Genomic DNA, 25,000 nt, shown 5'->3' with positions numbered 1-25,000 from the left:
TCATAGTCGCCTGCGATCACACACAAGAAAAGGTGGTTATGTCGTATTATGGGAACTAGTCGCCTCATCAGAGAGCACATATTTTTATGATGGCATCTGATGTGTGGAACAGAAGTCGTCTATCAGAGAATCCCAAGTGAGGGAGTCATCTTAGCATGTGACATAAACTCCTGTTTGTCTGAACCTCCAAGAGCTGCTCTTCCTGTTTGGGTCTAAAAGTTGCTTGCCTACATCCTGCACAGTGGCTTATGTGCTCTTAGCAGCTTAAGAGAAAGCTTGCCAAAAGTTGAATGACTTGGTTGGTTGGTTGGTTGGTTTTGGACTGCTACGTAACAAAGTTTGATTCAGAAATACTTTTTAAAACTTTGAAAACATACTTGAAACAGTTCTTTAATGAATATCTTGAAACCTTGTCTATGAGCATACACTATTATGATGTGTATTTTTCATTGCATAATCAAACAATTTTTTCTTTGTTTTGAAATTTCTTTACACGTGCTTTGTAATTGGACTGAATTTTTCAGATAAAACTGGAACTAACCAATGGTCACGTAGTCTGGTTTTTCCTGGAGACAGTGAGCTGCTGTGACCACCCAGTGCTTTGCGATCAGTGTACCCCCACAGAAGCTGTAATCATCTTTCCTGTACAGGAGAACCTAGAAAGCATGTACTGTCACATGCAGTTTTGGTATATGATGAAACTGATGAGACCAGTCATTTTTATTACGACCACGACCTTTATCTCGCCACGGGACTGACAGACTGGCTCCGTCACCCACCTGCCATGGGCTTCCACCCTGACGCTGCAGCTGACCTCCTACGATGCGAGTATCATCATCTGACTCACCAGTGGTAGGGTGAGTTGTGTTGTCCGGTGGGTGAATGGATTGTGATGTCTGGTGTGTTGCGTTATCCAGTGGGTGTGTGTAGTTTAAGAGAATGCGGTTGGGGTGGTCTGATGTGCGAGTGTGGTTCAGTTCGTCCAGTTCCTCCAGTAAGGAGCGTTGTATAGAGCCCTGACTCCATTGTTTTCCACAGGGGTACTGTGCTGCAATGTGTCCACACACAAGCATAAATATACACATGAGCATGATTTACAGGTGTACTTTGTATGTACTGCTGTGCATGTTTTATAGGTATGGTTTTTACTGTTTTATTTATTATTTATTTCTGCTGGGCTGGAAACTGTTTGACCATTTCCATTGCTGAAATGCACATGTACAAGAGTCACTAGTATGTTTATAGTATAGTGGACCAGCCATCTATCAGTGAGCTTACAGAAGTTGGAAGGAAATCTACATCTTTGTTTGGAAATGCCGTTTTATATTGTAGGTTTGTGATGGTGGTGGTGATGACAATGATAACAACAACAACAACAACAACATTATTATTATTATTATTATTATTATTATTATTATTATTAGTAGTAGTAGTAGTAACGGTAATAATAATAATAATAATAATAATAATAATAATAATCTAGGAACCAGGACATTTGGGTCAGCAGTAAGGCACCAAATACCAGTAAAATTGTACCATCCTTCACAGATGACCTTAAGTAGAATCCCACACCACTGTCACTTTGGTGACAAATGACAAGGCTTACATAGGCATGTTTGAAAGTGGGATTATGCCTATTTTATATAGTAATTTATAGATGTTTTATATTGTGCATGTTTTTCTGTATGTGTTATTAAACCCATATCAGATGTGGGATTACTTACGGAGAGGATTAAAGGTGTTTTATACTGCATGTTTTAGAAGTGGTATTGTATCTGTTTATACTGTTGGAATACTTGTTTTTCACCGCACCTGTTTGTTGGTGGGATTCAAATTTTTGTACTGTACCTGTTTAAAATACGGGATTATACCTTTTTGTACTGCACTTGTTTTATTGGCAAGATTAGTACTGTTTTGTACTGCACCTGTTTTATAGGTGGAATTATTCCTGTTTTGTACTGTAGCTGTCTTTATTGGGATTATAACTGTTTTGCACTGTACCTTTGTCTAGTGGGATTATTACTGTTTTGTACTATACCTGTGTTGTTGCTAGGATACCTGTTTCTCGGCAGCTCTTTCCATCAGACTCAAGTTCATAACCATTAGCACAGCTACACGTCACGCTTGAGCTTGTGGGGTTGGAGTTACTGCAGTAGTGCAGACACCCTCCATTTTTATACTCACACTCAAACACCTCTGCAGGACAGACACACACAGAGACACACAGAACAAAAAGCTTTTAAAAAAAACAAACAAAAAACTAGTTCCTAGAATACTTATAATGGCCTCAAAGCTAAGTATTCCATTTACTATATTTTATTGTACAATAAAAAGTAAGAAGGGAAGACATTGCTCATTATATTCACTGTATGGCCAAACATACGTGGACACCTGACTCACACAGCTACATAAGCTTGTTGGATACCCCTTTCCAAAACCATGGATATAATTGTCTACACTTTTTTGGGAAAGCTTTCCACAAAATTTTGGAGTATGTCTTTGGGAATTTGTGTCCAATTAGTCAAAACAGCATTTGAGGGGTCGGGTACTGATGATGGATGACCTCACAAATGGCTTTCAAATGATGTTCCACTTAATCCCAAAGATATTCAGTGGGGTTGAGGTCATGGGTCTGTGCAGGCCTCTGGAGTTCATTCTAAAAGTAAATGCACTTTGTGTCTTAGACCATTTCATTTTGTTTTTGAACACTTGTTGAACTACAAGTTATAAATAATTACAATAATGATAAAATTAGCCAACATGGCAGACAATGATATGCAAGATTTCAGGCCAAGACCATGGAGCTGTAACAGCAGGACTGCCCACAAGAGGGCATCAACCTGTATCGACGAGGGTCTGGAAGAACAGTTGAGGCATATAAACGTAAGAAAATCCAAAACAAATTTGATTAAAGGACTAATGAAAGACATGAGCCCTGCCATGTTTAACAAACTTTGAAATGGATGCTCAAAACTGCTAACTGAGCTCACTCATGCAAATAATATAGTGTACTGATGCTGTTTCTTGAAGAAGGATGCAGATCTAACATTTTGGTTGAAGCCAAAAACGTAACAATTAAGTAGTATCATGATGAAGGATGACTCCATATCGTCTATATGACAAAGGGAACAAGCAGAACATGGAAGAGTGAAATGTTCTGATCTGTTTAGATTCATCAACAGGCAAGCTAAAATAGCTGCAGACCCTGTGTTTTGTGAGCTAATGGAGGTTGAAGATAAGGGAAACATTTATGGCATTTTGCTGATGCTTTTGTCCAAAGTGACTCACACTTATGACTGAATTAAATTGAGGGTTAAGGGCCTCACTCGGGGCCCCAACAGTGGAAATCTGGCAGTGGTTGAACTGGCAACCTTCTGATTACTAGTCAAGTACCTTAACCACTGAGCTTACCACATAATAAATCAAATCTTGGTCAAAAGGAAGAATCTTTTCCATGAATATAGCACTAGCTATAAATGAAGGGTTATGTACAGGCAATTAAAACGTTCAGTAAAAACCCATCACAGAAACCAATCTTATAAGGAATGGATAGATTCTTAAAGGAAAAGGTCTACATGTTGCATGTCTGACACAAGGGCATTTGAGAAAAGACCAATGAGTTCCTGCCCTAAAAGATATCCAAGCATGCTTTATTTCACAAGGGAAGAGGAGAATGAAACAATAGTTGATATCAATCAGAGAAACAACACTGAAAGAACTATGAGTAGTGAATCAACATACAAACAATGGTGTTTTGTCAGCTGTAACTGTGTATGGCAAGCTAAAATAATAGACTTATGCATTTATTGCTAATGCAAGCCAAGCAAATGCTATTCTGCTCCAAGAGGTTGATGATATAGCTTGACATAGAAGGTAAGAAAAGTCCAATTTTGCTTTGCAAAATAGACAAGATACCATATTTCAGGATTAGAGTTGTGTGGTTTGAGGGAGAACATTTATATTGACTTACCTGACATTTACACCCATACATACAATTTAGTGTCCAAAGAGATTATCCCATTGCAGGAAGATTTAGAAAAGTGGCCACAGTTTAAAGGAATTCACACACACGGATGCAGACATTGGATTTTTAACAAAATGTGATGCTCACAAGGCTGTGGAATCATGGAGTCATCCACAGTGAGGATGGCAGTCCATATGTTGCTCGTACTACTCTATTTGAACATGGAATAAGGCGTTTCTGTGAATTGTATTTCTATTGCTAAAGTAGAGAACTTGCTGATTCATCAGTTCAACCATGATTTCCCAGAGAAATCTACAGAAAAAAAAACCAAGCATTGATAAGGCATTCGGTTTATGGACTCTGTTAATGAAACAGCTAAAAGGGTTGATGTACACTGCAGTATAGGTCTTTCATTGAGGAACAAAGCCCTCAAAATGCCAAACAATCGAAACGTAGTTGAGCAAAGAGCAGCAAACCTAAAAAGGAAACGTTTCAAACCCAAGCACTTCAAGAGAATATCAAAGCTTCATGTCTCATATGTTGAGTTAAGGCTATGTAGTTCACATACCTAATGAAATTCCTGCTGACCATGAATGTAGACACATTCATCAAATGTCAAATCTGGATTGGTAGGACAGAGTTTTTAAAGGCAGACAAGAACATTGGCCAGTTTCACCAGGCATACATGAAATACAGAAAGATGATGTGGAGGTTAAGGAAGCAGTAAGTGTGAATGCTACAAATGTGCATGAAAATGACGATCATTTGTCTTCTTTCAGAGTGGTGCGTTCCTGGATGGTGAAATTTAGATAATTGTTTCACAAACTGAATACATATCATATGTTTCTTATATCGCAAACAAGTGATTGCTGGAGTCATGAACAGACAAATGAGTTTGTTACAAGCCAAATGCATAAGTTCAGATCAATTATTAAAGGATCTTCACTTACTGTTACAGATGATGCAATGCGAGAAGTTGCAATTATTATATATTGTAAGTGTCAGTGCTTTGGTGATGAACTTATGAAACTTAAGGTGTTATAAAAGGCAGGTTTGTATGCAAAGGGAAAGTGGAAACAGGAGCAGTACTGCCTGACATTGAACAAGAGAATACTTGCTGGTTCTGCAAGAAAGACAGAAGTGGTCATTAACCAGGAGAAACCTGAAACAAGTTGATGACAGTGCACCGAGGAGTTTCTGACTGATGGGGAAAGTTATTTTATAGTTATAATATAATATTATTTTGGAGAGGCCAATAGAAAGGTTATGTTGGTTGCCTGAAATGGATAAATACGTGTAAATGGTCATATGATATGTGTGATATACTTGTGCTTAATTGTCATTTTTTGCATGTCATTTATGCTACATATCGCATTCGGGTAGATTTTGAGTTAAACTGAATGTACTGTTTAAGCTTATAGAATAGGGTTACACTGATTTAAATGATGCTTTAATGTGTTAAGATGTAATTGCATAAGCAGTAACAATTAGGGGCTGGAATGTAAATGTACTGTTGGCAAGTTTATTTTATTGAGAATGCTATGAATTGCTAGAATACAGTGGGGGAACATGTCTCTTTAGGGAATATGAGCGAATGCTTGCTTCTACTTTATTTCTGTGTAGAGTAGAACATGGACTTCTTTGGGTTTGTACTTGTCATGCAAGGCTTCTGAATGTGTGACAAGGGATGAGGAAGAGGAAGTATTGAAGCGCCAGTACTGTCACCTGACTGACTAAACACTTTAGTCTACTTTTTCTCCATGAAACTATGGTTAATAGTTTAGGTACCAGAGAACAAAAATGTAGAATAAAGATTGCCAAGACGCTGCCAAACCCAGATTTGTCAGTTAGACTGTTGGTGGAACATGATGAATCACTCCAGAGAATGTTTCCACTCCTCTGGGGTCCAGTGGTGTCATGCTTTATACTGTTCCAGGCGATGGCATTGTGATTAATGATTTTAGGCTTGTATGCAGCTGCTTGCCCATGGAAATCCATTTCATTAAGCTCCTGATATACAGTTCTTGTGCTGAGCTAACATGGCTGAAAGCTGTGCTCATGTTACTTCCAGAGGAAGTTTGGAATTTTGTAGTGAGTGATGACACAGTGGATTAGGAATTTATGCTCATTACAAACTTCTGCACTTGGTAGCCCTGCTCTGAGTTTACATGGTCTACCAGTTGATGGCTGTTAAAATAGTTGTTGTCCTAGATGCTTCCATTTCACAATAGCACTTACTGTTTACTTGGGCAGATCTAGCATGGCCACAAATGTCATGGACTAACTTTTGGTAAAGATGGAAACCTATGACATCTTTTAAAGTCAATGAGCAAATCAATATGATCCATTCTACTGCCAGTGTTTGTCTTTGATGTCTGCCTGAATATGTGCTTTTATACAATTGATAACAATTGATGTGTCTTAAACACCAGATCTGAATAATTATGAGGGGTGTCCACAAATGTTTGGTGATGCAGTATAAACAAGCGATGTACATAAAGAGTAATCAAGCCTTTACATGGTAATGTACAGTTGTGGCCCAAAGTTTTGAGACTAGCATAAATTTTGGTTTTCACAAAGTTTGCCGCTTCAGTTTTTATGCTGGCAATTTTCATTAACTCTAGATTTTAAAGAGTGATAAGATGAATTGCAATTAATTACAAAGTGATTCCTTGCCATGAAAATTAATGTAATCACAAAAGTGACTGCATTTCAGCCACTGCATTTCAGCCCTGCCACAAAATGGCCTGCTAACATCATTTCAGTGATCATCTCGTTATGTCAGGAGAAAGTATTAACAAGGACAAGGCAGCTGATATCACTCTGTCATGCTGATTAGAAGCGCAGACTGGTTACTTTAAAAGGGTGGTGGTGCTTGAAGTTTTTTTCCGTTAACCATGGTTATCTCCAGTTTTAATTGCATCGCATCAAAAGGGCTTCACAGGCAAGGACATTGCTGCTTGTAAGGTAGCACCTAAATCAACCATTTATTGAATCATCAAGAACTTCAAGGAGAGAGGTTCAATTGCAGTGACGAATACATCAGGGTGCCCAAGAAAGTGCAAGGATCATCTCATAAAGAGGATGCAGCTACAGGGTTGGTTCACCACCAGTGCAAAGCTTGCTCAGGAATGGCAGAAGGTGTGAGTGCATCTGTATGCACAGTGAGGCAAAGGCTTTTGGAGGAGGGCTTGGTGTCAAGAAGAGCAGCAAAGAAGCTATTTCTCTCCAAGAAAAACATCAAGGACAGACTGACATTCTGCAGGAAGTATAGGGATTGGACTGCAGAGGACTGGGGTGAAGTTATTTTCTCTGCTGAAGCACCCTTCAGACTGTTTGGGACATCTGGACAAATGATTGTCTGGAGAAGAAAAGGTGAGTGCTACCATGAGACCTGTGTCATGCCAACAGTGAGGCATTCTGAGACCATTCATGTGTGGGGTTGCTCAAAATTTTGTCTAAGAACACTGCCATGAATAAGGAATGGTATCAAAACATCCTCCAAGAACAACCTCTCCCAATGATCAAGGAGCAATTTGCTGATGAACAATGATTTTTCCAGCATGATGGAGCATCATGTCACAAAGCAAAAGTGATAACCAAGTGGAACAAAACATTTACATTTTGGGTCCATGGCTAGAAAACTGCCCAGATCTTGATCTCATTGAGAACCTGTGGTCAGTCCTCAAAAAGAGGGTGGACAGACAAACACAGAAACTGGGATCAATTCCAAGCACTGATTAGGCAAGAATGGGTTGCCATCAGTCAAGCTTTTCCAGTCAAGCATGCCAAGGAGAATTGCAGAAGTCTTAAAAAAAAGAAGGGTCAACACTGTAAATATTAAGTCTTTGCTTAAACTGGATGCGTGTCAATAAAAAGTTAAACTTATGAAATGCTTATTATACTTCACTCTACTATATAAACATCTGACAAAAGGATCTAAAAAACAAAAAAAACAAAACTGTGGCTGTAAACTTTGTGAAAACCAAAATTTGTCAGTCTCTTTTGGCCATGACTGTAGGTAGTGAGACTGAGATGTTAAGTCAACCTGTTTCACAGTTTGTGCCAGTATATCGTGGTGGACAAAGACACTCATAACTGTTTCGCTTCGCAGAGCAGATTCCACCATTTAGACAAGGGTTTTTTTGGCACCGATTCAAACCTGGAACACATTTTGAGAGGATATCTTGAGAGGATGTTTATACATTTATGTATACATTTCCTATTGTGAATTGTGCAGCAAAATAATTAAATGCTTGGTTTATCAAACAGGAAATGGCATTTGTATAGAAAGGAATGTATTAGACAGAGTACTTACTTTGGTATCTATACCAAAATTCCATCTACCAGGAAAAAAAAAAGAGTTAAAGAACCAAAATCTTGGACAATAAGAGAAGCTAAAGTTCAAAGCCTGTTATTTTTAAACCTACTCAAACATGTTTGAAGATGTGAATGACTCCAGGAGTCTTCTATTCCTGAGCCGTGTTTATGTAATATCCCTATCAACACTGCTACATTAAAATTAGTCACCAAAACGACCCTTCTATGAAGGGCTTGTATGAGTAGTGACTGAGCCACTGCAATATATTTCTTCTAAATGTGCATGCATATACACTCGGTATGATATAGGGGGAAGTGGTACTGTTTTCTCTTTGCTCTGATAGATCTCCGCTGCCTCTTCTTGAGAGCAGAGCTCCTCAAAGCATTCCCGCTCCAGATTTCCTGGCTTCATCTCCTCGAGGAAGGAGTTGGCCCTGCGAGCCCTCATTAGCTGCAATGCATCACTCCGCTCTAGAAACACTGAGAGTAGCAAGATAGCTTCTAAGCAAAGAGGCTTAAACTTAAGCTTTATAATCTACACCCTAAACCCTGACACTATCTGTAGCCATACTTGGGGAATGGTTACAAATATTTTTTTTTTTGAGAAATCCTAACCCTAACAGTAACCTAACTATATCCTGACTACAGTTCTAGTATTAACCTATTCCTATGGAAAAGCTCACTTAACCAGTGGAAATAATAGCATGGAAGCTACAGCACAGCAAATATCAATGAACTTAGAAAAAACCCATAAAGTCTTAAATTGATGGCTTTGCCATCTGTAATCTAATCATAGGCTGAATGTTGCACATGCTTGCACAGCTTTGGTCAAAATTTAATGCAGTTTTATCTAAATAACTTTATTATACACATGCATAAAAATGCAGACATTTTATTTAGACATTTTTAAGGACTGTAGCACTAACATCCTTTTGCTGCATTTTTTTTTTCTTGGTGAAGTTAAATCATCCTTGACTAATAACAAAAACAGGCAGTACAATGTTTAGGTCATTAAGGGCTATTTACTAAAGGTTTGGTATAGTTTTCATGCATATACATGCTTGAATGATGCCTCCTGGTTTTAAACGGTACTGGATCTCCATTGCAGACCCACAATTTAAGTATAGCATCAGCTTGTCCAGGAACATGCCACTGTATAATCTCCTGCAAATTCTCAGTTCACTCAGGTGAGCTGTGAAGTGACCAAGAATTAGACACTATAGACTGACCTGCTGATTGCAGACCCAAGATAAGTGTCCCAAGAAGAAGAACCACCAGCCAATACATGGATTCAGACATCAGGACTCAAATGTTGCTCTTGGATAAGGGGCGGATATATTTTTACATTATACTTGCTATCCAAATGCAAAACATCTCTTAACAGAATTGTTTTTAATGTCTGGGCAGAAAAAAGTCTAATGGTTTAATGGTATTTTACAGTTGTTAACTTCATCACACAACATTTTTGACTCATTTCCAGCCAGTGAATTGACATGAACATATCCTGGTCCTTTAAAATCCCCATATTAACTTCTTTTTACTCACCGTCTCTGCTTGCAGACTCCAGGTGATTTCTTGTTTTTTGTATTCTCAAAGACTCTGTAGAGGGAAAACTGTGTATTCTCTTTCAGATAAAGAAAGCCAAGTCATAATGAACACCACTGTGTGTTTAAAATGGAGTATTTGTACTGTGTCCACCACCTGACCTTTAGACAGACAGAGTATTTACTTTTATACTCATGCACTTTTTGTAACATGGCATGAGCTTGTTGTTTTGGGGGTACACATTAACATTAACATTATTTCACTGATGGCAATTTAATTATTTTATTAGCAGGCTTTATATCACATATTTACCAATATCATGTTTAGAGAGATAAAACATGGATAAAACACATTTACAAATTCTGATGTAGACTATTGCAGGTAGTGTCATTATGGTGGACAGAATTTAATTAATTTGTACATTTGAATAATATAATGTACAAATGCAATATGCATTTTTGGTGATTCATTTTTGTAAATCTGTAACTAGTTGAAAAGTCATTGTTAACTTGCAAATCTGAATTCTCCTGCAGAGGGTGTCTGTCTGCACATGCACATTTGAATATTTAATGTGAAAATAAGATGGATACATTAATTTAATATAAATTAATGGGCCACTTTCCCACACCCTGATTTAGTCTAAGCCTTGACTAAGTATATACTTCAAACAGAGAAATGCCATAAGCACTAAAATTTAGTCTAAAGCTGGGCTTAATCTGTGTATGAGGAACTGATATTTTGCTGATTTATCCTACCTACTGAGCTGTCCTAACCAAGAGTTACAGCATGTGTCCACATTCTGCCAGGTTTATATTAATTATGCTTAGATGTATAGATGTAGAAATCAGAATTAATGTGTACTTTAGTAAAGTGTTATTGTGTTTGTAATATTAATTCAGTTTTCCTCCTTCAAGTGCATCATACAAACCCAGCATAGACAAACCCAGCATACACTTTACGAAAGGGAAATTTATTTGGTGGACGATGCATTTAGCTATGTAATTCTGCCATAGTCTATTTCATAGTACATCTGTGCACTACAGGAGGACGTTTCAACAAGGCAGTAAAAAGGACATCAGCAATCTTCTTCAGAGTGAGAATGTATCATTTATTTCCTGAGACAAGAGAACAGCGCATATATAGTTCATGTCCAACATAAATCCAACTTTACCATGGTAAAGGGCTTTTTGTTCGATCAAAATCAACAGTTGATGTTAGCTGTTGACACAATATAAGCATTATGATATTAGTATATTATTATGTGGGATACATACTGTATAATAAGAGCAGTAAAGTCAGAATGGAGTCACAAACTTCTTGCAATTTGTGTGCCCATACAGTAATAATTGAGTGGAATCTGAAAGCCCACATGTCTGTTATTTTCTAGCATAACACACCTCTTATCAGACAGAAAACTAGTTTAATTCTGTCTGTCAATGTACAGTTAGACACCCAGGCTTCTAATTATCTAGTTTGATGCTGACATACATTTCTAGGAACACATAGCGCTGTGGATGATGGAGAAGGTCAAAAATTGTTCACAGATCATTCTAACCATAGACTTGTGCTTTGTTGAATGAAATGAAGAATGGGAAATCCCATCTGTTTAAAGTAAGCTATGGGCTTTTTTTGCCAAGTACAGCGTGTTTCAGCAATGAGTGAAAACAAGTAAGTAGTGGGCGTTAACATTTGTCGTAGCATCAGAGGCGTAACAGGGATGACTCACAGGCAAGTCAGTCTGTTTTGGGGTTGCATACTTCAACCTTAGCTTTTACTGGAAAGAATGAAGGTATCATAACTTCAGTCAAAGATAAGACAAGATACCAATGTTAAAGCATTCTGTTGAAATTCTGCTGTGCATTTGTTTGATCATGCTGGTGATAGCCTGAGCAATAAATGATTAATCTTAGTTGATGTGTTGATTCTACCTGCTTGCTTACAATATTTTATTTCTAAAACTTTGCTGTATATATCCATTTTGTCTACTGGTAGGACAATCCACATCAGCATCTACTGATCTCAGAGTTGTCAGGATTCATCAAGGCCAGTTATTTGGACTGTGATCGGTAAAATGAGCTTTAGCTTGTTTCTTCCCAGTCTACCATGTGCAATATTCATCATTATGGAGTCAGTATTAACAATGAAGTTTTTCTTGGACCTTTGCACTTGACAAATTGCTTCATATCTTGAAATGTCTGTAGTAGTAGTAGTAGTAGTAGTAGTAGTAGTTACATGTAGAGTTGACTGAGTGAATGTTTTATAGTGGTTTATATGTGATCTGTCAAGTCGTGATTCATTAAAAAAACAGCAAGTCAGATTCATAGTTTTAATATAAAACCTATTAGCATGATAAATTATCATTAGCATAATTTATATTCTCAAGAAATGATCTTATTTTAGCTTTGTTAGCCCAAATGATTTAGATAGTCACTTACTTGTTTGAATATTAAACCTGTTTAAATTTGGAGTGGGTAGAAATGGAAGTAAAATAATAACACAACATTTTACTCTTGTTGGTTACAGATCTAGTACAATAAATGTGCAATTTTCCATTCAGTGTGTAAGAAATGCTAGCTCTATAAGCACAAACACAATTACACTCATTATCTTCACCCGGGTTTGAATGATTTCTAGGCTTTGCTTCGGGAAAATTCATATTGCACAAAATTACCGCAGGGGCATGCATTTGAGTCGAATATAAGACTCAAATATAATTGGATATAACAATTATGTTTTTGTTGTTGTTGCATGTTTATCTATAGATCATTTGTAGTCTTTCATTAACATTTCATTAACATTTCATTAACATTTCTTCATGTGCTTTCTCTGTCTCATGTATTCTGTCTTGTGCAGTGCTATGCTTGAGTTTAAAGGGTTTGATGGCGTATATCACCCCAGCACAACATACAACACCTTATCTTGTACTTTATCATGTAAGCCTTATCATGTAAGTACAGTCACTTACTCTTCAAGCTGGGGCTCTTGGTCTATGGGGGTCTTCTTTGATAAGCTACATTTATTAAAAAACAGGGTGATCTGGTGTCTAAATGAGCGGCAGAAGAAAAAATAGAGCACCGGGTCAAAGCACATGTGCAAGATAGCCAGGAGCAAAGTGGACTCTTTGGCTAAGAAAAGGTGCTTTTTTAGACCACAGTCATTGATCAGCTGGTTCTGAGTGAAGGTGTAAGGCATCCGCACTGCATGATAGGGCACAAAGCACATGACGTAGGCCACCGTCACCAGGGCGATGTTGAGCATGGCGTGGTGCGCGACGGCCTGTTCTTCAGGCTCACCGCCGCGCTTACCCCAAAACTGCTTCAGCACCAGACCATTGGACACGAACACGGCTACTGAAGTGTTCAAGAAGATCGCCATGCCCAGGAAAACAGACAGCACGTGCCAGTTCTTGCCAATGTCTTGCTTTAAGTCGGCACAGGTTGTTGAAGGAATAACTGGAACCTCCTGATTGATGGGGATGGCCATGTTGGGCACATTGATGAAGAGCACGAGTAGCCAGACTACAGCGGACATCGTGGCAGCGAAGCCCACCTCCTGCAGACGGAAGTGCTTGGAGTTGTTGGTGATCTGGAGGTAACGGTGGGCACTGACAAAGGCGAGGAAGATGATGGAGGCATACATGTTGATGTAAATGAGGGGCCCACTGACTTGACAATGGAATATTGTTAGCCGCTGAGATTCCATGCCCAGATCTCTGGCGATCTTGACTGGTAGTGCTAGCATGAGCAGGAAGTCAGCAGTCAGAAGGTTGATTAGGTAGACGTTTATGCACTTCTTGGAGTTCCGGCTGTATATGAAGGCCCAGAGCGCCACCAGGCTTCCAGCCATGCCTACAATGAAGATGAGGATGTAGAGCGTAGCAAAGGGCATCATGTTGTCATTGACCACACAGTTCTCATTATTGGGGCTTGTCCTGGACTTGTTTTCCATTTTGTAAAGAGGTGGTGTATAGCTTTTTTCATTCACAGTTCATCCAAGGTGTTTAGGGTAGTTTCCTGAAGCGCGTATTTCAAGAGGTTTGAGGAGGACTATCTTTGATGTGAACTTGTCTGTGTTTTCTTACTTTACAAAGCAGTGCATACAGATGCCTGGGAGGAAGTGGTGAATACTTTTCTGTTTTCTTTGCTGATCTCAGATAACATATCAGTGAGCCCTGCAGAAATAAAGGTTTAAATATTTATTATATTTTGTTTACAGTTGTTTTAAGATTCATTTTTTAAAGTGTTGACTAATCGACCTATCTTTTTATGCCACTACTGTAATTTTGTTTTGCTCACCTCCCAGCCAGAGGTGGGTAGAGGTGGGTTCCACTTTCCAGGGTATTTTCCATAGACCTACTATACATAACGGTTCTATTTGTGATCACTTTCTAGGAATATTCCGAGCTCTTGCCTAAGGTCACTTACTAGAAATTTTACTTTTCGTTATATTTACATTGTAATTAGTCAGAATGGCTGGCTAGCTATACTAGATATCCTACGTTACCTAGTTAACATTTATGTTGTTGAAAGAAATATCAATATATAAAATCAATAACAAACCTTGAAACCTTCATAATTTTGAAAATATGTGTCAATATGGGGTATGCATTCCTATACGCCAGGAGTTCAGTTTAGCTGATGCATTTAGTTTTCTGCTGCTTGTACCTTATAGCTACGTAATTAGATTGCTAGCCATTTTTTCTTAGAATATCATTGAAATTGGACCACACTTTACTTCCATATTAATGAGAGAGCATTATGAAAGGGCACTGATTTCACACACAGATATGTGAACCTTAAAGAAAAGGATATATTGCAAGCTACTTTTCATAAATGTAATCATTTGAGTCCCACGACGGAAAATGTACCTGTTCACTGTCCAGTTGTCTAGCTAACTTACTGAAGCAAAGCGGTGGCACTCAGTGATCATCTTTGGGGATTTCACCCAGTAATCATCTTTATGTATTTCACTCAGTGATCATCTCTAGGGATTTTACTAACCCTCCTACACTTGACAAATTGTGGCGAAACGTACAAAATGTAAAAAAATATTTTAAAATGTAACGGAAAGAACGTTAACGACTATAACAAGTACATTTGTGACCTCGCAAATGTACTCGGGTAAAAGAATAATGTACCCTCTTTTAAAACTCTTAAAAGTACAATTTGTTTAAAAAGTTACTTAAGTAAATATAATGGAGTAAATGTAATGCGTTACTACCTCTGCTCAAAGTTTTAATCACCTTTACACTACACAGTGCGGTCCAAGTAATTGGATGCCGACTATTTATTGTTTTTTTTTTCTGTTGTTTCCTCTCCATTCCAGCTCATTTTATTTGAAATTAAACAATGACTATACGGTTAAATTGCAGAACGACAGTTTAAGTTAAACAACCCTTTTTTTATGCATCCATCCTGCAGTGATGAAACACTGGGCATCTTCTCTACTGATGCTTCTCATGTTTCCTCCTTATGCTTCGCCAATCCTGTAATGCAGAGGTTTTCTGTTCCTACTAATTTGAACAGTATTTGCCTTCGCTTTTGACGTCAGTGATTATACTGTATATTTAGCTGGGCTTACATCAGGTGATTGCCATGGTCAGTCAAGAACATTTCACATTTAGGTCCTGACAAACCTAATTTTGTTTTAATAATAATATATTTTTGGTCATGTTTGATGTACTGCTGCAAGGAGAAGAACCATCCAATGAGTTTTGGGCATTTGCATGGTTTATTTGCAACAAAGTAAAACAATTATTGTATTTTTACACTAGTTCACTGTAATTGCATAAGTGCTGCAGGGACTCAAGCATGTGAAATGTAAAGCATAGCCTTGATTGGCTTGAACATTATTGTCTAGAGCAGTAATTTCTTATATATATATATATATATATATATATATATATATATATATATATATATATATATATATATATATATATATATATATACTTAATATTCTTATATATACATAATTATGTATGTATGCATTTGCTGTATGTTTTCTTTATGTATGTATGTTTCTTAAGACCAAGGCTGCGATTTATGATGCAAACTACATTCAAGACCTCATAAAAACTAAGCAGCGGTGAAGATAAAACATTTAGTCAGTTAAGCAGCTAGAAATACAAAAAGAGCAATACTCATTGTAATAAGCATTCTAAAGACCAGAACAGATACCGATTGACTTACTATTTAACCCAAGTTTAGAAAATACTTTACTAAAACATCCAGAGAGTATAGTGTTCTGGTGTAGCCCTACTTCCATTTACATATGGATGTGAGAGTGAGGTGCAATGAAGGAAAAAATATAGAAACAATTGAATTCATACAAATGTCAATGAATTTTGACATCATACAGAAATGACAGTGCTTTGATGTTTCTTGTGTCAGGTATAGATGAAATATACATTAAATATGTGGTATTAATATCTGGTCTATGCAGAATTCTGTTCCCAAATCTCTCTTCAACCTAACTGTACCATGGATACCTTTTTTGCTGTTGTTATATATTTATTTATTTTTGAACCAACCTGACATACAAATTGTTCAAAACTACACCAGGTTCAAAGTCTACAGACCATCAAAAAGGAAGTAACCACGTGTTTCTCAGACAACATGACATGATAGAGTAATATTTAAAAAAAATTTTAAATACACTCACCAAATGTTTAACGGGTAGCCAGGAATGTGTTAGTACAGCTTCTTCATCAACATCATCATCTTCTTAAGATGAAGGTTAAGTCTCCACAAATGGTAAGCCTAAATGCAGTTCCTGCTAGCCAGTGCACCAGCCACTCAGACGTTGGTTCGGAACCTCTCTGGTAAATTCTACAATCTGAAACTTGTGTCTTGTGCCTGCTCTTTTGGTTTGACTCTGAGGGCGTCAGTCACATTTTTTTTCCAGATCAGTGCAGTGACGTAGCGGAAATCTAAACTTTCCAAGTTCTCTGTCAGTCGACAAACCACAAACCACCTGTCATTTTACATCTTGAAAATTCAGCTTGCAAACCTAATGTATTAAATGCTTTATGCCAGTGAACACATTTATTTTGGCTTGAGTTCTAGACTGTGGCTTATCTGAGAAGGAAGATGGTAATGATAAAACAAATTGAGGAAGTTGCTTCAACACAGCCATGTGGGGAAAGCAGTGCAGTTATTGGCCCATGTCGTGTCAAGTCTTGAATGTGGGCATGGTATTATTGTTCATATTTCTAGGAGTTAAGCAACTGCCAGCAAGAGTTGTATGCAAATCGTCTGCCATTTCTCATCAGTATGTTTGTAAAAGCTGATATCTATCTGTAAAGTGTCCTTGAGTCTGAAAAAGGAGCTATATAAATGTAACTAATAATAATAATAACAATAAGAGAATAGTTTGCATATTGCGGTAAATGTAAAAAAAGCTCTTGAAACCGACATAACAGTGTGAATATGACATGCATTGTTTTTTATATTATGTCCCAGGTAGATTCTGTTTGGTTAAGTAATGCACGCACGTTGCATAGTAGTACATGATATTCAGGTCTCTGTGTCACGGAGAGTGTTGCTTTGCCCCCTTCTGTACCCTCCAGCTTGACGCCGGCCCCTCCTGAGGATCAGCTGGGACCTGAAGTCCTTGCAAAAGATGAAGTAGATCAGTGGATCCAGGCATGCATTAAGGACTGAAAGCAATACTGTCAGCTCTTTGATGATGTACAAGGCCCAGGAGTGCTGCTCCAGCCTGGTCTTCAGGAAGGCGTAGGGCAGCCTCACCAGGTGGTAGGGCACAAAACACATGCAGAACACCCCCACCAACACCAACATATTACGTTTTGAATTTCTGATCTTGGGCTGTAGAGGCTGCCGGGTGTGTTGGAGCCCCCGCACAGTGCCGAAGTACAGCAGGACCAAGGACACCAGCACGGTAAAAAAGATTATGGCAGAGATGCTGTGGATGATCTTATAAACCATGCTGACTATGGGCCTGTGTAAGGAATCACAGCCTAAAATGGATGGATTCAAAGAGGCATTCCAAGATGTGCTGAGGAAGAGGATGACATATATGAAGGCAGCTCCTGATAAGGAAGCCCACGTGACTGAGGACACATAGTGTGCAGCTCGCGTGGTCTGCAGGATGTGATTGCCTAGCGGATGGACAATCTTCAGATACCTAAATGAAGAAAAAGAAGAAGTTCCATTGGTTTTGGTGCATTAGAGTAGGTTACAACAATTTAAAGAGAGAAATACAAGTACTGAAATCATATCAAAGCTTCTATTTGCTGCAGTGAATAAGAAGAATTCTTATTCATGCGTGACTTACGCAAGCGTGATATATAATGCAAGCCAGTGTATCTGATACTGCACTGTGGGCTTTGTTTGAGCGTGGCCTTCAGTGTTAAGGTACCTGTTGGCAGCGATGTAATCCATGAAGAGAATGCTGGCATACATGTTGAGATAGAAGGCAGCTGTGCCAAAAGTGCAGTAAACATTCTGTATCGTGGCGGAGCTGCTGGCATAGTTGGCTATGCGAATAGGCAAGCAGAGGCAGAGGAAGAAGTCAGCTGCTGCCAGATTCTTCAGGTAAACTGTCACGCTGGAATAGAACTGCTGAGAGGTGCAGAAATACACTCGCATGGTGATCGTGTTCAGTGCCAAGCTGACGAGAAAGACCAGCGAGTAGGCACAAATGAAAAAAGGTTGGCCTGGGACCTCTCTGGACACTGGATAAGGAGCTCCACTCGTCGAGTTTAACAGGGTGACGTCTGGTACTGGTGTCAGACTGATGGCTGCCATTTTGGCTGTGAGTTTTTGCGAAACTAGGAGTGTGGAGAATTCAGAAAATGTGGTAAAACAAACTGCCCTCTAACACTTCTCCTATATATACACTATTAAAAGCTATTATATTAACTATTAGCTAATTTTCTATTATAATTAAAGTTATGTAGTCTATCACCAGAAAGGATTAAAATTTGATATATAAATATATTGTATGAGCTTCACAAATAAGATAATTACCACATGTAACCGCTTTTTTGTTTTACATGAGTACCAGCGGCTAAACATCGGGTACTCAAGAATAAAAAAATAAAAGAAGTATCCTTCATCTATATATATAGTACTTGATCTTTATCTTTTTACTTTTTTGCATGAGATTGACAGTCGCTGGTACTCATGTAAAACAAAAAAGCGGTTACATGGAAGCAGGTATTATTTTAAGATAACATACAGGTTTGATGTTTATCTCATTTGTGAAGCTCATGCAATCATTAACACACAACCTATATTCAACCAATATATCTTATATTCAAGCTTTAACTTTTTTGTTCGCTTGAAGTCCATATCAGTCCAATTTTTACAGTCATATTTTTTGTTTTCTGTTACCGTCTCTTTTACTTCTCTGCATGTGAATGTTCTCATCCTAACGTTTTTACTGCTTATGTTAAATTTGCCAGAACTCCTAGAAAAATGCAATTAAATAAGCATGAACAAGGTTATGATTTTAATGGCTTATGGTTTTAATCTACAATAAACATATAGATTTAACTTACCTTTCCACAGTCACAAGACATAAAAAGACAGAAATGTTGTCCCTGCTTGCTCTTATAACATTTAAACCAGGAAGAAGAAAACAGTGACAGATATCATGATGCGGCAGATAAGTCTACAGCTGCAAGTTTGGTGACACGTATTACAGGACTCAGTTCTCATTTGACATTTGCAAGTCGAAATCCCTGCAATTTTGTATTTTTCCTATATTCACTCTCATCAAGTCGTACAAGTTAAGAGAATGTTCGTGAAATACTCCTTTTATGTTTACTGTAAAAATGTTTTTAAATGTGTTCATGTTAAATGAAAAATCAAAACATTTGAAACTTAAAACATTTATGCATGCACACATCTTAATATTAATGACACTACAATGTTTATATAACAATGTTTACGTTTGAGTTTATACCTCCACGTTTAAGTCCCATTTCCTGCAAAAAAACAATTGTTTGTTCCCCTGCAGTGATCATTGTGACAAGATCCTTAATGTGTTAAAAACTTGAGCTGAGTTATCTTGGTCTTGGTGACAGGAAATTGCACACACAACACTAACATGTTTGTTTTTTGTGGTGTGCGAGGTCACATGTGTTTATATTTGTACCTAGCCTTCAATTCTTATCACAGATTATTCACACTCAGCCCGTTGCTTACGGAGGGTCTCCTGCTCTCCATGTACGAGGAGGACATCTTCCGCAGCAGTGCCTCACGGAATGTCCGGCACATCATGAAGTAAATGATGGGATCCAGGCACACATTGAGGGCAGACAGGAACAGTGTGGCCTCTTTGGCTTGGAAGAGTTGGACTCGGCTGTGTGCGCTGAACCTGGCTCCGGGCCTCTGGCTCAGCGTGTAGGGCACGCGGCATATGTGGTATGGCACGAAACAGACAACGAAGACGGCCAGCAGGCTGAAGATGCTGCGGTTGGACCTGCGTCCCACCTCGCTGCCGCCCCGCTGCACCCTGCGGTAGGAGCGGCACACGTGCCGCGCGATGGAGGCGTAGCAGAAGGTCATGAGTGCAAGGGCTGCCCAGAAGACAGCCACCGCCAGGTGTGCGGAGATGTCGTGCCAGCGCCGGCCCAGTGGGCTCTTCAGCTGCATGCAGCTGCAGCTCTCGGCCGGCGGCCGATCCGTCAGCAGCATGTTGGGCAGCATGCAGAGCAGCAGCAGTGCCCAGGTGAGCAGAGCCAGGGCACGGGCCATGGGCAGCCGCTGCAGCAGCGCCGTGCACGGCTGCGATGCAGAGGCCAGCACGATCTTCACATAGCGCTCCAGGCCGATGAGGCTCATGAAGGCGATGCCCGTGTACATGCCCAGGTAGAAGAGCACAGCCGTGTAGCGGCATACGGCCAGCCTCAGGCGCCAGCCCCCCATGCCCAGGTCGCTGGCCACCCGCCACGGGTATGAAAGGAGCATGAGGAAATCAGCTAGCACCATGTTCTTCAGGTACACCACCATGCCCGAGGTGCTGGGCACGCGGAAGAAGATCAATGCCGCTGAGCCGTTCAGTATGAGGCCGGCAGCACAGATCAGTGTGTATAGAGCCGGCAGCACATGCTGTGTGAACACGCTGCTGAAGTCCGTCCGGTTGCTGGGCGCCGGGCTCCCGCAGCTATCGCCGTGGGTACCGTTGATGTAGTTCATACCTGAATGCAGCATTGCAATCAATTCATTACAAGAAACAGCAATAAATCATGTGAATGTGTAAAACATTGTCCCAGATTCCATTCTGAGTCACATGACTTAACTTCACATAGTAGTTATATCCTTACAATGATTGCAGAAGTACTGCCTATAAAATAGAATGTTGTAAAAGCTATTTTAGTAAGCACTGTGATACTGTATGTGCACAAACTTAAGATCATCAAATGGCATCAGTATATCAGAATACAAAGAGCAATGGTTGCAGTGGCATAGTAAGTTGTGTGTGCACTGGGGGTTCTAAAAGTCTGTGGTTGTAGTCCCCACTTTGACACTATTAAATGAGGAGGCAATAAAACCTTTCTGTGTCTGGTACTGTATAGTGAGTAACCATGCAGCCTCCCCCATGAGGGTGCGGAGTTTAATCCCCTGCCTGGGCATGTGTTCTATGCTGTACCAATACAAATCTGCAACATGAAATTGTACTTTGCTCTGGATTAGACAGTCTGCCAAATATTTAAATATTTTAGATTAAAAAAACCCTAAACAAGTTCTTTAATGACATAGACTGTTACGGTACGGCTCCTCCTCCCAAACATCTCCCTCTGTGTGTGTGTGTGTGTGTGTGTGTGTGTGTGTGTGTGTGTGTGTGTGTGTGTGTGTGTGTGTGTGTGTGTGTGTGTGTCCGTATGGCCAGATTCTCCCTGTGTTTCACACCTGCTCCTCGTTGTGTATCGTTGGTGCATGTGTATATAAGTCTTGTGTTTAAGTGTAAATATTCTCGATATTTGAACCCTGTTAGCCTGCGAGCCACGTAGTTATCCTTGTTTTGTGTTTCAGTAAACATGTCATTGTGTGGTACACAACTTGTCCCCACATCTTGCACTGCCTCCTCGCATTACATAGACTAAGGGTGTATTTAATAGTTTCTGCAGTTAAGGATTAAATCTGTATTTTGTGCAGTTTCCATTTATATAGGAATTTGTCGCCAACAGCTTTTAGGGAAGTAAACACACTTCAGAACAGAATATACATCAATACCACAGGGGTCACTAGAGGTTTACGTTGTCATGCAAATATTTTCACCCTGGGTCTACATTGTTTTGCATATTTTGCCACATTTGGTGTATAAATAACATTTGCAAATTTCTCAAAGCCGACAGTTTGTTTATAGCGTGATTAGCTATCGCCTCCAGTTATAAACATTTATAATTTTCTGAGAGCCATCGGGTAAGCCAGATCATAAAATAACACTGAGCAGCAACAGCCAGTTGGGAATCCATGCTGATTCACACTGATAGAGTCATGAGATAATAGTGATTTAATTTTTGATATCATAAGTTAAACAAGTGAGGGTTTTTTTGAGCAAAAACATATTTTTGGATATACTGTTAGGACTACGTCAATCAGAGATATGCAGTCAGTGAAAATGTAATGAACAAGTAATTTATCCCATACTGTCATTTCAGGCTGTAGTTTTATCCCACACTGCTATATGAGGCTGTAGGTTTAACCCATACTGCTATTTGAGGCTATAAATGCTAGAATTTGCCTTGGCAGAGCAGTACCATGATTTCTTAGTCATATGAAGTCATGTGCAGTGTCACGCAGTTTACTATGTAGTTATAGACAGAAACGTCCTATTCACTTCCTGTTGGCATCCTCCACGATCATACTAATGCCCGATAAAGCCTGAAAAGTGTTTTTTTATGAATTGTGCAGTACCAGGATGCCAGGATATGCCTCCAGAGGTGATCACCACAAACTAGGACCCTTTTGTGAAAGATTCAGTTTACTATGTTCAGCATTAACTGGAAAAAGAATATAACTGGGAATCTAACTTGGAAAGCCTATGTATTTTGTTTGTTTGCTTTTTATGTAATATCCCTTAAACATCACTTTGCAGGCTGCTGTATTTCGTAGTATATGAGTCCAGTGCCACCAGATTGTCAGTCCTGTGCACTATGAATCATAGGGTACTGTCCAGTGAATGTAAGATAATTGTCATGTATAGGCTATGTTGTTGCTCAGTGTGGTACCTTCTTGTAAATAGGACTACGAATTACAAGAAGTCTCAAGAGGTATTGCAATACCACAGGCTCGGACATCAAGGCAACGGAAGCCTGCCATGACTAAGTGGCTATTTCTCATTAGATAGATAGACAGATGAATAACCTTATAGCTTTTGAAACAGGTTTGTCAGTTGTATGGTGCATTACTTTATTTTTTGTCTACAAATGTACTGGGTTTTGAAAAAAGGAATGGTTCTATTTCAAAATGTAATTACTATTTTTCAAGAAATGAAATTATGTGTATGAATTAATAACATTAAGGTTAATATTAACATTAATGTTTGTTTCCAACTTTTATAACATAACTTTTAATAACCCGCATCTAGTCTTTTTTAAATTTTTGAGTTTAGTAAAGAATAGTGAAGTATTTTACATATATTCAAAACATTTAAATGTGTCTTTGGGATCAGATAAATTGATATTGATTAATTAATTAAACCATATGTACCCCTTCTCAAACCACAATGATAAGACAAAATGTTCTCCTTATACAGTACAGATTACAAAAAAGACTTTTAATGTCTTCATTAATACTAAAAAAATGAATAATAATTAAGCAAAGGTAAGTAATCATGAAATAACACTAACCTTATATGCAGCAAAACCAGCCAGGTCTGTCTCTATTGGAAAGGAGCATTAGGAGAGAATGATGAACTAATAGTTTGTCAATATTGTCTGTGCTCTGGAGGGTCAAGAGATGACTGAAGCAGCTGTCAGTAGAGATAGGAAGTCTTTTCTGGTCTTGTGGAAGGATATACTATTAGTACATCTGTTTAAAGATGCTTACACAGATATTCTTTCTTTCTCTCTCTCTCTCTCTCTCTCTCTCTCTCTCTCTCTCTCTCTCTCTCTCTCTCTCACACTCACACTCACACTCACACACGATCAGTCCTCTGAGCTCTAAGTTATAGTTCTCCGGCTTCCTCTTTAGAAATCCCTGCTGTGCAATTTTCAGTCCAACACATGACACAAACATGCTTACTCTTTTGTTTTTCTCCCAAGAGAGCTGCAAAACGGTTGTCGTTTGCCTTTCTTAAAAACTATTTTTAACTCTTCTCAGTAGTGCACTCTCTGCACCCTCCCCTGCCCACTCCCCTACCGAGCTCGGTGGGAGTTTGTAGAGGAAATTCACGAGAAGCAGAATTAGAATAGGAAGCTTTATTTGTGAGGCACGTTGGCCAGTTTCCTTCTCCTAATGCACCAACTAAAATTTGTACACAAGCTTTAAATGTGGATGCTATATATAGGCTATATAGTGTGTATATAACAGATATCCAGAACTTGTCTAAATTGATATGCTGTTTCATATAGAATCCACCAGATGGCAACAATACTGTTTGGTTTTATATTGTGCATTTGTGATGAGAGGTAAGTTTTAAGTTTCACTTAATAGAGCATAATTTTAAAAATCAATTTAAATAATCATATATGCTGTTCTATACTGCAAAGCCAGTTGGGATGGTTTTGCCTAAAACACCTGTAACTGGACACAACAAACTGATCACCATCGGCAAGGTTACTGGGAGGCGGACATGAATCTGCCAAAAAGAGAGATAGGTGTGGCAATACACAAAACAAACAAGTAAGCTGTCTGTTTCATGGACAGCTTTAGCAAACTAGATAGCCATCTTTTATTGGTTACTCACCTCAGTTTCCGTGTTATTAGAACAGGGCACTGTTGGAGTGGTGAGATGTGTAACGATATGACATCAGCTCTGAGGTCATAGTTCTCTAAGAAATTATTTAGGCTTGAAACATCTGTGACCAGTTCTTATTTCCAGCTTAAGTTTAAAGCAAGTTAACCTTGACTGAACTGAATTTTGCTAGAAAAACTCCAATTTGCTGTAATGGTCACCTATCGTCATCTAAGTTGGGGGAATAAGAAGAACTGATCTGATGTAACATCATAAGCACAAAACTGAATGTAGCAACAT

General features: G+C 38.8%; 2 protein-coding genes across 5 annotated transcripts in view; both read right to left on the bottom strand.

Annotated features, from left to right (window-relative positions):
• Positions 1-19,397, bottom strand: part of LOC113574745 (coagulation factor X) — a 20,226-nt gene extending 829 nt beyond the window's left edge. Inside the window, exons 1-9 of one of the 4 annotated variants that reach the window (XR_014117848.1) lie at positions 9,830-10,024; positions 9,514-9,601; positions 8,607-8,764; positions 8,283-8,307; positions 8,013-8,126; positions 2,059-2,196; positions 780-1,048; positions 542-670; positions 1-10 (exon numbers count right to left, since the gene is read on the bottom strand). The exon at positions 1-10 is cut by the window's left edge and continues 129 nt beyond it. Coding sequence is in view for 1 of the 4 variants with exons in the window: in XM_027005876.3 (XP_026861677.3) it covers positions 1-10; positions 542-656; positions 780-1,048; positions 2,059-2,196; positions 8,013-8,126; positions 8,283-8,307; positions 8,607-8,764; positions 9,514-9,583 (899 nt within the window). In the remaining 3 variants the exon portion in view is untranslated. The other 3 variants (XM_027005876.3, XR_014117846.1, XR_014117847.1) reach the window with 3 other exon arrangements.
• Positions 19,294-23,951, bottom strand: LOC113574740 (P2Y purinoceptor 14). The gene is made up of 2 exons (XM_027005870.3): positions 23,655-23,951; positions 19,294-20,999 (listed from the first exon to the last, which is right to left on the bottom strand). Exon 2 carries the CDS (start codon positions 20,995-20,997, stop codon positions 19,972-19,974), a length of 1,026 nt encoding a protein of 341 aa, XP_026861671.3. The 5' UTR covers positions 20,998-20,999; positions 23,655-23,951; the 3' UTR covers positions 19,294-19,971.
• Between the last annotated feature and the right edge of the window lie 1,049 nt (positions 23,952-25,000).

The sequence above is a fragment of the Electrophorus electricus genome, chromosome 17 (assembly GCF_041902795.1).
Source record: "Electrophorus electricus isolate QZ-2024a chromosome 17, ASM4190279v1, whole genome shotgun sequence".
NCBI lineage: Eukaryota > Metazoa > Chordata > Actinopteri > Gymnotiformes > Gymnotidae > Electrophorus > Electrophorus electricus.
Note: the sequence above shows the minus strand (reverse complement) of the source record. Positions and strands in the feature narration are given on the sequence as shown.